General features: G+C 38.1%; 1 protein-coding gene across 1 annotated transcript in view; it reads left to right on the forward strand.

Moving 5' to 3' along the window:
* Positions 1 to 929: 929 nt before the first annotated feature.
* Positions 930 to 14,526, forward strand: part of GRID2 (glutamate receptor, ionotropic, delta 2) — a 1,246,697-nt gene continuing 1,233,100 nt past the window's right edge. The window contains exon 1 of the mRNA XM_012647158.1: positions 930 to 1,091. Within this exon, the coding sequence (XP_012502612.1) occupies positions 1,004 to 1,091 (88 nt within the window). The 5' untranslated portion in view covers positions 930 to 1,003. The remainder of the gene's footprint in view (positions 1,092 to 14,526) is intronic.

The raw sequence follows: 14,526 nt of genomic DNA on the forward strand, positions 1-14,526 counted from the left end.
AGGGGGAGGAGGTGGTTATTAGAGAGGAGCTCTTCCTCTCTCGGTTTCCCCCTCTCTCCGCCTGACAGCACCGCTCTCTCACGGGCTCGCTCCTTCTCCTAGGTGATCCATTTCCAGGCAACGTGGGGCTGGTGCTGAAGCTGCCAGGCTCGCTCCTAGCTTCCTGCATCCCGGCAGGCGAACCGCTTCAAAAGCATCCTGCAGCCCGCGGCGGCTTCGCTCCTCCGGCCCGGCCCCGCTGCTCGCGCCCGGCGCAACTCCCCCGCCACCGCGCCCGAGCAAACCGCCTCCCCGCGCCCGCCTCGCCGAGCTCTGCCGCCCGCCTCGCGCAGAAAGGGGATTTTCTCTGCATTACTATCTGCATTACCTTGAAGTTCACTTTTTCTACCCCGCTTGGAGCGGGCTTTTTCCCCCTCCCTGCAGGAATCTGGCTGCTCCGCTTGGAATCTCCTAATCTTTTCCTTCCACTTAGATTTTGGCGGCGAAGACAAGTGATTCTCTGCGGGCCGTAGGGGCGGGGGCGGGGGGTTCTCTCGGGTGGGGGAGGGCTCGGGGAGGGGGCACATCCGGCGTGAGGGGGGAGTTGGAAGTTGCGGCGGAGCTGGGACCGGAGACCCGCGGCCCCCGCGCAGCAATGGAGATGGTCTGAGCTCCAGCCTCTCCCCCTGCCCGAGAGCAGCCGAGGCTGGATACATTTTTCAAAAGCCAAACTGCAAACAACTCTGGCGATGCCAAATTTCCCCTCCAAGTGACACGGCTTTGCGAAGGAGGTTTCCTCAGGCTGGGCTGTTTCTGTCATTCCCTCTGCCTTCCTCAGCGACGATAAAAGGCTTTGCTCTGGTAATAGGAATTTAAAAAAAAAAAAAAAAAGAAAGAAAGAAAGAAACGAAAAAAAGAAAAAAACCTGCGATAAACTCTGTCGTGACCTTAAACTCTTCGGACTGGTTTTTAAAATAAATATTGGAAGAAAATCCATCCTCAGAGAGAATCGGCATAGGAGGAGATGGAAGTTTTCCCCTTGCTCTTGGTTTTGTCCGTCTGGTGGTCTCGAACCTGGGACGCGGCGAATGCGGATTCGATCATTCACATCGGTAAGGAAGGGTGGGTGCTCCTCATGGGTACTTTTGTCGTTTTTCCTTCGCAAATGTCCCCCCTTCGCTTTCGCCTCTCCGCCCTCTGCGTGGCTTGTTAGAGGTGGCTTCGGTTCATTGCCCCTTCCTCTACCCTTTTCCTCACACTTGTTCAGTTTTCTGGAAGGCCGTGCGTGCTCGAACCTTGACTTGTGCTGTCGTTTCGCGGTGAATTCTGGAATGTGGGCCGGGTGCGTGGGGGTCTCGAGTTCACCTCAGCGTGCGTGTGTGCTGTGGAGTGCGGGGGGACTCAGAGTGCGCGGGGGAAAGGAAGTTTAATTGACTCTACCTTCCATATTTTTCCCCGGATGTACATTTGCTCCATTAAAAAAAAAAAAAATCTTTGAGGGGATACCCGAGGTGTCACCTGTGAGGCGAAGAGGACTGGGGTGTGGGGTGGGGGGCGGGGGGAGCTCCCTTCGGATCGAACAGGTGGTTTGGTAACGTGAGGCGGCTGAGTTCGCCGCAGCGTGGTGCGACGGTGACGGGGGTGCCTGATGCGCCCCCAGCCTCTCTCTCTCTCCCCTTCACGTCCTCTTGTCTTTCTGGTCCTCGCGCGGAGTCGCTGAGACGGTGGCGGGAGGGGTCGGCGGTGTCGCCGAGGGCTGGGAGCTGCGCGCCTCGCCGCCTCACAGTCGCCCGCGCGGCGGCGAAACTGGCCCCGGGGCGTCCGGGAAACGCGGGCAGCAGAGGCGCGCAGGCCGCTCTCTGGGCCGCCGGGCAGATAATCCGCCGCTCCTCGCCCTCGAGTCCGAGTTGCGGCGCGAGGCGGACAGCAGAGCGCTGGGCTGCGGGGGGCCGCCGCGACTCCGGGAACGGCCGCCGAGCCGGCTCGGAGACGCTCGTGGCCCCACCTATTGGCAGCCAGACGGGCCGCGACGGGCCGCGGCGGCGGCGGCGGGCGGGGGCTGCGCGTCATTATCATGCACGGCGCTAGCGGCTTCAGGCTCCAACTCTTCTCACTCGCTAATCCGTGAGAGCTGAGAGGAGACGGGCTCTTGCAGCCTTTTCTGCGTTCATGCGACGATTTCCTTTTCGAAAATTCGCGTCCCCGGGCCAGCAAGGTTCGTCTGCTGGGCTTGCAGAGAGGCCCCCTTTGGGGAATTTTTCTGGGCACAGGACTTTTATCTGTCCGCAGGGCATGGTGTTCTGCAAATCGAGGCGACAGATGGGTCACAGCTTCTCCCCTTTCCGTACCCCTGCCATTCCCCCCGCGCAGCACTCTCTCCCTCTCTCTCCCTCTCTCCCTCTCTCTCTCCTGATAGGGGAACCTGCTGCAGGTGGCGGTTGTGCCCGCCCAGGCGAGGGCCTTCTGTCTGGTGTGCGCGCCCACAGCGGCCACCCCTCAGCTCCAGGGGGCTCCCTCTCTTGGTCTCAGAGACTGTCTTGGTAAACATGTCTGCCATTCTCTGTCATTTACATCAGTAGAGCTTTATATGTCTCTGTGCAAGGCGGGATGAGGTCAGGATTCAGAAAACTTAGCACTGTGCATTAACTAAATTAAGCACTAGATAGCTTGCCTGCCGGGTCCTGTTTTGCCTGGAGGCTAACGTTGCCTGTGGGTTCAGAACTTTTCAGGGAGAAATTACGGTCTCCTTGAGTGATTCAGTGATGTTCTGATAAGAGTTCAGAAATGAACTGTGCTCCTCTTAAAGAAATGGCATACATTTATGTCCAGTTGTAAATGACTGAAGCAGGAATGCAGATAAATAATCATAATACTTTTATATTCATTTTATGATTAGGGGTTTCTAACTTATGTTCCTCATCCCTCAGGAGGGAAGGTTTGTGGGAAAAAATGCTTATTTTATTGGTTATTCTGTGATCTACACGATAAATATATTATTTACAAACACCTACAGCTCTTGCTATCCTTTACCAGATGAATACTATTTTGCAGTGTACCCTGGGTATTTCAAAATATAGCACAACTGTTATATTTTTTTTCTTTGTATGCTGTTGTCTGTCAGTGTGACATGGTTTACTTATTCATAACCAGATTTTTTTAAAAAAGTAGCTGTGTACAAATTACAGATTTCTTTAGAAAGCTGGTTGTATGCAATGACTGTGTGTGTCCTAGTAAAAGAAATAGTTACTTATGAGACAATTAATTTGACTTGAATGCAATTAGGACATTAGACAAGAGAATTAGCTTCCTTTATAGACTACCTAATATTGCCATGACGCTAACAAATTGTTTCGAAAGCTTCATCTTTTATAATATACTGAAAAATGTTAACTCCCAAATTAAAAAAATGATCAAAGCTAATTTGTATGTACTTCAGAAGTTAAAAGCCCCTCCTTCCTCTACCCCCCACTCAGTAAAACTATAATGAATTGGAAACTGAATGTCCATATTAAACTTGTAAAGCACCAGTTAACATGAATTGAATCAGTTTACTTACGTGGTTGAATAGGAAAACAGAATTAATTTTCATTGGGAGGTGATTGCCTTCATTTAAATAGTTAATGTGAGAAATATGCTTATGGGGAGATGTATTAGTTCAGGACTAAAGGGATGAAAGTCATGAAACTGGAGGGAAAGGGAATATTTCAACTCTACAGATATAAGGAGATATGCAGAAATGAAAGGTTTTCCAAGCTTCATGTGATATGTTCAAGCAGAAAGTAGCTGCAATATGTAGTTCTGGCAAACTGGGTAGATAAAAAGACACTGCTCTAATAGGTTCTTTAAATATTGAGTCCTTTTGATACTGAACCAGATTGTATGTATGAAAAATCTCTTCTTCCTTCTTGATTTCTCCTTGTTTTTACTTCATGAAGGTAGTTTAACAAAATCAATTACATATTTTAAACTCTAATGTTTTATTAAACACATTAGTTCAGGACAATGATGAGATATAATGGTTAAGCCATGATAACTGAAATGAAAATGTATTTCTTTCAGTCAAAAAAGCATAATATTGCAATTACTTTGAGTTTCTGTTAAATCATATTTTAAAGATATTTGATAATTACATATGTTTGTTTACTACATGTGAACACACAAATACACAAACATACAGTGTTTAGAAATGAATCACCTCCACAGTGATCTTCTTTGCCCCAATAGAAGGTCTTTTGACATATAAAAACTATGCAATTTTGAATTATGTTTCCACTTTGAGCCTGTGCATTGATTAATTTCATCAGACCCACATTACTTGATTGCTTAGAAGTTTCCTAATGATCTGCATGCTGTAGGAAGAACCAAAAAGTCGTGAGTGGAATGACAATGATATTGTGTTTTATGAGGCTATTCAGAAGTCACTCTGATTTATGTAGCTAGAAAGCTCCAAAGTCTTTGAGATTAGCCACGCTGACTGCTATTTTCTTCATACATCAGTCATCCCACACTCTTTACTCCCTAAACACAACAGGAGTTTAGAGCACTGCTTTAATTAAGCAGGGATTAGGTGGCATTTCCAGTCAACTGCACAGTTTGTGTTTTGCTTCATATCTAATATGGAGGATCTCATGTTTTAACAGTTTAATATATGCTCATTTCTTTATCTGGTTTCTGTGCTTACAGAACTGAGTATAAATTAACTATCCTCAGTTATATATCTCTACAAGGGAACACTCAGTGTACTTATTCATATATTACACAAATCACTAGCATATTTTTGTTGTTATCATTCATAGTAAAATACCTTATGTCAACAGGGAGTAGGAAAGAAGCAGATGATACTTTATACTCTGAAATCATAATCATCAACTATGACATGTTTGAGAAGCCTAAGACAATCCCTAGAATATTTTCATCATGAGAATGTTCAAATTAAAGTACTAAATTGGATGAATGAAAGGTATCATCAACACATTAAAGACAGTAATAGATGGTAAGTTTAAAGCATCAGTTTTTCTTTACTTCTGTACTGAAGACTACTTTATCAAATACAGAATGTAAAAAAATTCCCAGATGTATTGTGCCTTCTAACTAAATGTTTCTTTTTCAATTCTTCACCATTTGCATTGGCTAATGATAGCCCCCAGGAGTCATCAAGGACTCTTTTGCACTGTATAAGATATCTCAATGATTTTTTAAACCTTCTGCTACTTAAAGTAAGTGTTTGCTCTCTAAGTTCTGGATAGTAGGTAGTGTAAAGTTCTAGAAAATATTAAGAAGCATGCTTAACAATTATTCTTTTCTGTATCATTAATACAGTTATTTGCAGTACAATTTGAGTGTGCATTAAGTTAGACAATGTTATTAATCAAAGATATCAACTATGACATAACTTATAAGGCATTATACTAAGGACATTTGCTTTCTATTCTAGGTGAAATGCACATCTACTATTAATAAATATCTCCTATAATTTTGAATGAAATATGAATAAAAATCAAAGTGATTAACTTTTGGTTTATCCAAAAACGGAAACCAGTTGAAATTTTTAGAAGCAATGGAAAATGTATTTCATTCTATTTTGATCTTTAAGGCTAATTTTATAATGCCATAAATTTATGTTGAAGGGATATCATAATTTTAAAACTATGATTTTTAATTCAGAAGATTTTTTCTTCCTTCATTTACATGTATTACTTTATTTTCAAAAAATAAAGTATTTACATTTCTATTGGATCATCATAGTATTTCCGATTATAGACAAAACATTGGTGAGTAGCAATACTTAGTATTGTTACAAAAATAATGTTTATTAGAAAATACGTTTATGGCCTATAAAGATATCCTTGCCATTAGGTGTCACTGCATTCTGAGCTGTTCCTTTGTAGCCCTACTTGAAAATCACATGAAATATTTTTTTAATTCTCACAGAAAAATGTAATTCAATGAGGTTTTTGATGCTATAAGGTACAGGTGGTTTTTATTTTCAAACCAGGAAAGTAAATATCCCTGTCTTACTATTCTTGTAAGAATTTAGTTCTAAGACTTATCAACACTTGGTACTCTCTGAACAAATTTGATTGCTAGACCTAGTAATGCAACTTTTTTTTCCACAGATTTAAAATACAACAAGTAGACTCTGACTCTAATACTTATTCTCTGTGAAAAAAACTAAACCACTGGGAAGAATACAAGTATGCTTAATAGTGCTGGTGTAAACAGACATTAGTGAATAAAGTATTTTGTTAAGAAATTTCTTAACTGTGGTTGTCCTGCTACCTAGGAACACCTAAGGTTCCAAACTGATTAATGTTTATGAGACGACACATACATAAACAGAACTGTGAAAAAAAAATACATGGTAACAAATACAAATATATCTAACAATAATGTCAACTATTGAGTTTTATGAATGATCATATATGTTTTCAGGTAATTTTTGCCTGGTTAAGTTTTATGTATCGTATCAATCCCCTGCACAGCACACCTCCACCACTACCACTACAACTACCACAATCATAGGGTTGGTTTGTCTGTATAAAATCAATATCTATTCTCACATAGTGATTTCTGTTTCTTTATTTTTTTAGAGAGGCATAATCTTCCTTCTAGTGTATCTTATGATAAGAATAATGGTGGATGAAACTTAGGTCAACTTTTAATCTGACAATTTAGTTTTAACGTGCGCAAAAGTCACGTGATTAGAGAATGCAACACTAAGTTAAATGAAGGAACAAGTTGTCTCGTGTTAGACTTTGCCCTATGCCAATATTAATTAACAATTAATTATTGTTTGGAATAATGTATTATTAAAATCTCAAAGTTTTAATAATTGGATAGATATCTAAAAGGTAAGAAAAATACTGAAATAATTCTGGGATTGATTATTAAGAACATCCATGGATTTGGGTTATTTAAATTTGTGAATGTTAGGATTTGGGTGGGACACAAATTTCAGATGAATGTGAAAAACATAACAGGAATATTAGAACATAAAAGAATGTATTCTGGATTAGAATTTAGAAGGTTTGGGACTAAATCCCAGTTTTGTAAGTAGCTAATCGAGCAATATTAGAAAGTCATTTAATTTCTTTAGTTCTCATTTTTATCAACCCTGAAACAAGATTTAGGCTAATGTTCATTTAAACTCTAAAATTATATGAACTAAAATTAAGAAAAATTCCTATGTTTGAGGAATATCAGAAAGGAATTGGGAGAAGAGATACAGTCAATTGTGGCTCATATAGCTATACTTAATAGGTAGGTTTAGAATGAATTTCAAAAAAGGAAGTACAAGGGGAAGTAAAGATCATACAATGTTAATAACTAAAATTAAGGACCCCTTAAAATGAAGATTATTTTGGTGAAAATAAGAATAGTGCATAATATGTTTGTTTAACAGATAATCTAGGTAACCCCAGTATCTTATTGAGAGATCTGGTTTTATTTGTGTTTTGTTTTAGATTTTTTTTTTTGTTTTGTCTAGTGTCAATACTATGTTGTTACATATAGTGTTACTCTTATAGTACACCACAAAACTAGTGCTTACTAAGGCTAACTGGAGGGATGAATAATCTTACATTCTAACCAGTGCTATCTACACTTGCCTTTAGAATTTGCAAACTGGGAGCACACCAGGAATATTAGCATGTTTGATATCATTCAGAAAATACAGAGTATAAAAGAAACAACCAATTCATTGTGTTGGATTCCTGGTTCAAGTTTTTCCTGCTTTTACCCTCTATTGTTCACCAAGTGGTTATTATTGTGAAGCTGAGGCTGGGTTGACCCACTGAAAGCTTCCTGAGTAGATAGAGGGAAGCCCAGAGGCAAACACCAGAAGCTAAACACCAGAAGGCCTTCCTAAGTGTGTTAAAAGTTCTTAAGTCACTTTATAGTCAAATCTCTTATTAACAAACATTTTTACTCATGAAAAAATTAAGTAATTATATTAACATAGCAATTCTCATATTTTTTTCTCAAACCAAAATAATTCAAAGTACTATTTTAAACATAATCTTATTTTATTGCTGAGTACCTGATTTTTCCTAAGTAACCTTAAATAAGGTATTTGCTTCATTATTAAAATGATTATAATTATAGAAGTTAATATTCCTTAAACTAGAGGGTAATATAAGCATTGCTACCAATGTGCTGCATGTGTGCTAATTGGAACATTTACTAAACATTTATTCTGAATCTATTCTGTATGAAGTACTGTTTTTAGTCCTTAGAATTAAAATGTGAACAAGCAAGCTATGTCTTTGCATTTCAAGAGCTGTTATTTTCATGTGAGAGGCAACTAGCTAAGAGAATATATGAATGATATAATGTCAGATAGTGATAAAAGCTATGAATTAAGATAAGGAAATTGTGGGTGACAAGGTATGCTATCATTGGAGCAGGGACTTGATGCAAAGAAAGGAAGTGAACCATGTGGACACCTGATGAAGAAGGATTTCAAGCAGAGGACATAGCAAGGGGGTGATGACCCTGAGACAAAACACAAAGGAATCCACTTAATTTGTTTAAGAAACACCTTGAAAGCCAATATGGGTATGGTTTAGGAGCAAAGCAGGAAGTGGAGGTAAATGAGATCTGAGAGGTAACTAGGGCAGATTCTGTAGGGATTTCTAGATCACAGTAAGGTATTCAGATCTTCTAGATATATATGGGTTGAGATCAAGTGCATGATATGAAATGGTTTGTACTTCAGAACAATAACCTTCTCTGCTTAAGTGGACTGGATGGAGTAGAAATATAGTTTGACAATAGTGGATTGGACCAAGTTGGTAGCTGAAATAAATGAGCAATTGTCAGATTGTAGATATAATTTGAAGATAGAAGAAACAGGATCTTCCGATAGATCAATCAGGTAGGAGAAATCAAGAGGAAGTAAAGAGGCCTCCAAGGTATTTTACCTGAGCAAATGGGTGAAATGTGTTACTATTAACTAAAATTGGTAATATGGGGACATGATCAAGTTTTAGGTAGAAATAAAACTTCATATTTATTAAATTTTGTATTTCTGTTAGAAGTCAAATTTGAGAGGTTAAGTTGGCAATTTATTATTATATAGGAGTCTTGAATTTAGTGATGAATTTTGGATTTGAGCACTTTATTTGGGGAATTCATAACTGTAAATATGGTTTCTAAAGCAATGAGAGGGGAAGAAGTGTAGAGAGACAAGAGCTCCAAGATTACACCATGGGACATTCTGAAATTTAGAGGCTAGGGAAGAAGAGGATGCAGGAAAAGACAAAGATGAGTGGCTCGTAAGTTAGAAAGAAATCCAGGAGTGTATGGTGTTCTGGAAGTCAAGTGAGGAAAGTATTACATTTCTAGAAGGAGAAGTAGGAAACCTCTTCAAATAGAATGTGTGAAAATTGAGACTTGACTACTGGGTTTGGAAATATTGAGGACAAAGATGACAGTGACAAAAGCGTTTTTAGTGGATTGCAATTGACAAAATAATTATTAGAGAGGATTAAAGATTTAATGGGATATGAGGAATTCTGTAAGTTTGGCCTTAAGGAAGTGGTAGGAGAGGGATTATGAGGTAAAAAGGGGGAGATTTCTTTTTAAAGGTGGGAGGTGGGATATATATGGTAATTTTTAAAAGATTCATCATAAGAGAATTTAATCGGTAAGAGGATTTAAAACAAAGTATCCTTCTTTTCTTTCAACTAATTTGCTTCCTGAGTTTGGATAGCCAGTGTTCAAATACCAAGGAAACCTTTCTTTCTTTCTTTTTTTTTTTTTTTTGTAATCTTTCCTCAAGTGATACTGGGCCAAAGCCACTAGAATTAACCTGAGAGGGAAGTTTAGATGTCCTTTCTGAAAAATACGCTATTAAATGTTTTACATCTCTTGCATTTTGCTTCATTTGGTTTCCCAGATTATCACTCAAATTTAATAGAAATTTCTTACCTGAAATTATGAGTGGATTACACCTTAAGTAGTATTGATATAACATTAAAACATAATAAATACTTGATCTTTTAGTAATGTACTAATTTTAAGAACACAACATTTCTGCCTGGTAAGTGGTATTGAAATAGCATAAAATCCTTTTGTTGTAATAGACATGTTTGAATTGATTGTAGTTTTTCTCTGAGTAAATTCTGTTATGCATTTCATTTGCTTAAAAAATCACTTTGGAAACTTTTTTTTTTTAAAAAAGAGAATATATATGTTGAGGGTCCCTAATCCAAAAATCTAAAATTCAAACTTCAAAATTTGAAACTTTTATTACAAACATGACCCCACAAGTGGAAAATTCCACACCTGACCTCATGTGATGGGTACAAAAATTATTATAAATATTGTGTAAAATTACTTTCAGGCTATGTGTATAAGGTATATATGAAACATACATTAATTTTGTGTTTAGAGTTGGGTCCCATGCCCAAGATGTCTTACTACATATTTGTAAAATATTGCAAAATCTGAAAAAAGTCTGAAATCCAAAACACTCTGGTCCCAAGCATTTTAGATAAGGAATACTAAACCTGTAGTAATTACATAAGGCAATGTTTATCATTGCAGCATAGAAATTAAATAGATGAAAGAAATTAAAATGATGTTAATGTTCAGTGACATATTTAAATATTTCCTTTTATGGATCTTTTACTTTTATTTGTGCTATACCATAACTCAGCAGTCCCCAACCTTTTTGGCACCAGGGGTCAGTTTCATGGAAGACGGTTTTTCCATGGACTGGGTCGGGGCATGGTTTCAGGATGATTCAAGCACATTGCATTTATTGTGCAGTCAAACCTCTCTGCTAATGATGATCTGTATTTGCAGCCATTCCCCAGAGCTAGCGTCACTGACTTAGCTCCACCTCAGATCATCAGGCATTGTGTATTCATAAGGAGCATGCAGCCCAGATCCCTCGCATGCGCAGTTTACAGGAGGGTTACAGTAGGTTTTGCGCAGGTTACAGTAGGGTTTGCGCTCCTATGGGAATCTAATGCTGCCACTGATCTGACGGAGGCAGAGCTCAGGGGTGATGCAAGGGCTAGGGAGAGGCTGTAAATACAGATGAAGCTTTGCTGCTCCACCACCACTCACCTCCTGCTGTGTGGCCTGGTTCCTAACAGGCCACAGACTAATACCGGTATGCTCAGGGGTTGGGGACCACAGACATAGCTGACAGATATAAGTGAAAATGAGGAAAGGAAATGTTCTAAATTTTCTAAGCTCAGAATTTAGCCTTTTGAAAATGAATCTTATTTCTTTCATTGGTCTATTAATACACTCATAAGTTATATATATGTATTACATTGATTTTGTACCTAAAATAAGAATATCCATATTGAAATAAGAATGTCAATAGGAAGTGAATTTTTTTGTGTGTGTTTTTTGTCATTTCCAGTGTTATCCCCTTTTTTCTCACAGACACAATGTGATATGAATGTCACATTGCTATTTCTGCTTAGTTGCATCTGTTAATTGATGTATAAAGATGGGATATATAAACAGTGACAGGATAAGAGTCTTGTGGTTTGGGAACAGCAATGACTGACCAAAAAAAAAGTAAATTGTATTATGGCTGGAGCCGAGGAACATCATTAATGAAATATAGAACATCAAACGATATTTTGAATTTCCTCGAGTGGTGAAATGTAATCATTTGAAGGAAATGCTTAGCATTTTTAAATTCAAACTTAAGTTGGAATGGGCACCTAAAATTGGTAAAATGCTTGGTATGCCTAACCTCAACATCATTAAAATGTTATGGTCCATTGACAACGCATTGTGCATTGGTTTATTATCTTAAAAGCCAAAGGCCAGGTAATATATTAGGAGCCACAGTAAGACGAGAGAGTCAGTCCTGTTGTACTATTGCGTGCAGTATAAGGTGAATTAAAATCTAGAAGACTGATTCTTCCTTTTGTTAACCTGCTTAATCTGACAAGAGACAAAATTGTGTTGGTGGTGTAGTGGCAATTCCTATCTTGCTAGTTAGAGTCCACATCTTCTTTGCTGCAATAACAGGAAACCACTGAATTTTCTTTTTAGACATACCGGCAACTCTCAGCATAGCCAAAAGGAGGCATGGCCTGTATGAGAACCATTAAACATTTCTTCTTAACAAAATTATTTTTCAATTTTTAGCACCTCATTAGTGGGTGATGCCTTATGCCCAAACTTGAGAGAGATTGCTCTTCTGTTGCCTGCTCTGTAGTCATGGTGAGTTTTGGACATTTTCTATAATTCATTAATTTCAAATTGAGAAATTATGATCTAAATCCTCATATTCTGTTTGCAGTTTTAGGGTTACATGGAAACCATAACATGACACTTTGAGACATACACCCAGTGTTTATTTAGACTTACTGAAATAGAAAAGTATTCAAATGAGACCTGTCTCTTATGCTTTAAGGACTTTTAGGTGTATCTACCTTCTGAGAAAATACTGTAATATTAGGAAGCTAAATGTAGAGCAGTTCAGGGCTCCTGGCCAAATGACTGTGGTATACTATGGCACTAGAGACTGTGATAATTTAATAAATGCCATCTTTATGGTAGCCTGAAGGTGTCATAAAAAAACATATATTTCTGAAAAAAACTTATAAATGGGATGAAGAAGCTATCCCTTACAAATGGTATTTATTTATAATAGAAATCTCTTTTCTCACCTTTTTGATGGTTCACCTTATTGTACTTCTAGGCTACAGAGTTAATACAGTGATGCCAAAGTCAGAGTTATGGGGAAATATCTACTGTTTGCCTTGTTTCCTCTCTCTCTTTTTTTTTTACCATAGATGTCAGTAGTAATAAGATGTCCTTATGCTTCAAGGACAAGTAATGGAGAAGGGGGTCTTAAGATCTAGTTATTTTGTAATTAATAAAACTAATGAGATTGTTTTTAGATTTAATGCCATATATTGGATATTCCACTAAGCATGGTTTCTGGGGTAGAGAGAAGTTAAATTACCTTGGCTTTTTTTCCTCTCACTTTTGAAATTTATAGTACATTGCTCTTTCATATTACTAACCTATACTTTCTGTTATTTGTATAAAACATCAATGAAAATGAGTTTTATACTCTAGCAAACAAAATGGAAAGATTACCACACAGAGAAAGGAAAATTAAGTGATATTATTATTAGGAAAACATATTTATGCCGATTTTTAATTATGTGGGGGTAATTCAGAGTAGGACAAACATTGAAAACTGAGAATAACAGGTAGTTCAAAAACTAACTGGCCCATACATCTTTCTTTCTCCACAAGAGTTCTTGTTGTGGTTGATAAACAGTTAATAAATAGAAAAACTGGATGCTTTGATTCTTTCTTTTCATTTTTCTTGTCCACTCTTCAGTGGTAATACTAGTGAGCAGTGAAATGGCCAAAAGCAAAGAAAAAGAAGCAAAGGGTTTTAGATAATCTATAAACCAGAAAATCAGTCCCTGAATGCTCATATGCACAGGTTTGCTGAGAAGAAAAGAGTTTTATTTTCTCAAAATATTACCCAGATTCTGAAAATAGAACTTACGCTTGGCTACGGAACTCATAAGATGAGTGAAGGTTTTAGGTTACCAAAGAGGGATAAGCTGAATGACACAGACTGGGAGCAAAGTGAAGAATATTATTATTGGGAAAAAAGTGCCCTTCAAGGGTAATGCTGCTGACAACAGGGCCCCAGTGATTAACTTAGTTACCTGTGTCATGTCTATGGTCATATTTTTAAAGAAAAAAACCCATAGATTTCAGCTATACTTCTTAAGTGCTTTAGGTAATTATATATAAACTGTCAGATTGACATGCCTATCGATATACATTATGTACTGAACATCTACATTGAATATTCCCAAGTGTCCTCCTGCTGATGCTGTATTATAGACCATGATGAAGAATTTGAATATTGTACTCTTAAAAAGGAACTGTGAAGCACATGCCAATGATAAATGCAAAAATCTGGTTAGTGATTAATTGGGGGAGAGGGGAGAAGGGAAGGCGATGTGACCAAGGAGAAGTATGTAGCTTCAACATTATTGATTGTTTTCTATTTATTAAGCTGGATGGTTGTTTCACAAGTGTTGATTTTATTTTTATCCCTTTTTTTTTTGTAAGTAATGGTCTATCTGTTGTCACTCTGCTCACAGAGAAATCTACTGGTTCAGTTCAGTTCCACCTTGGTTAGGGAGTGAGTTTTTCTTTTCAAACCCACCTTATGGCGACTCGGTTTCTTACCCTATTTGGAGGGGAAGGGAATGCTTACAATATGCCAGGATTGTAAAATAGCAAGTTGGAGAACAATTCAGAAGTCCATCTTCAAGCATGGTGGTATCTGTGATGTATTCAACAAGCAAGTTGCTTTCTCTGATTTAGGACAGCATCTTTGAATCTTTATATTTCATTTGGCGTAGGCAGAGAGTGTTCTTAGGTGTTCAGAACAGAGAGAAGAGGGGAAAAATTTACAGAGAGAACAACCAGGTTGATGATATGAGAATTCGTTTGGAATATTCCATGTTTTCATTATTTCATAATATATATTTTAAAAGATAATGCATAATATATTTAATATTGATATTA

The sequence above is a fragment of the Propithecus coquereli genome, unplaced genomic scaffold (assembly GCF_000956105.1).
Source record: "Propithecus coquereli isolate 6110/MARCELLA unplaced genomic scaffold, Pcoq_1.0 Scaffold26, whole genome shotgun sequence".
Lineage (NCBI taxonomy): Eukaryota > Metazoa > Chordata > Mammalia > Primates > Indriidae > Propithecus > Propithecus coquereli.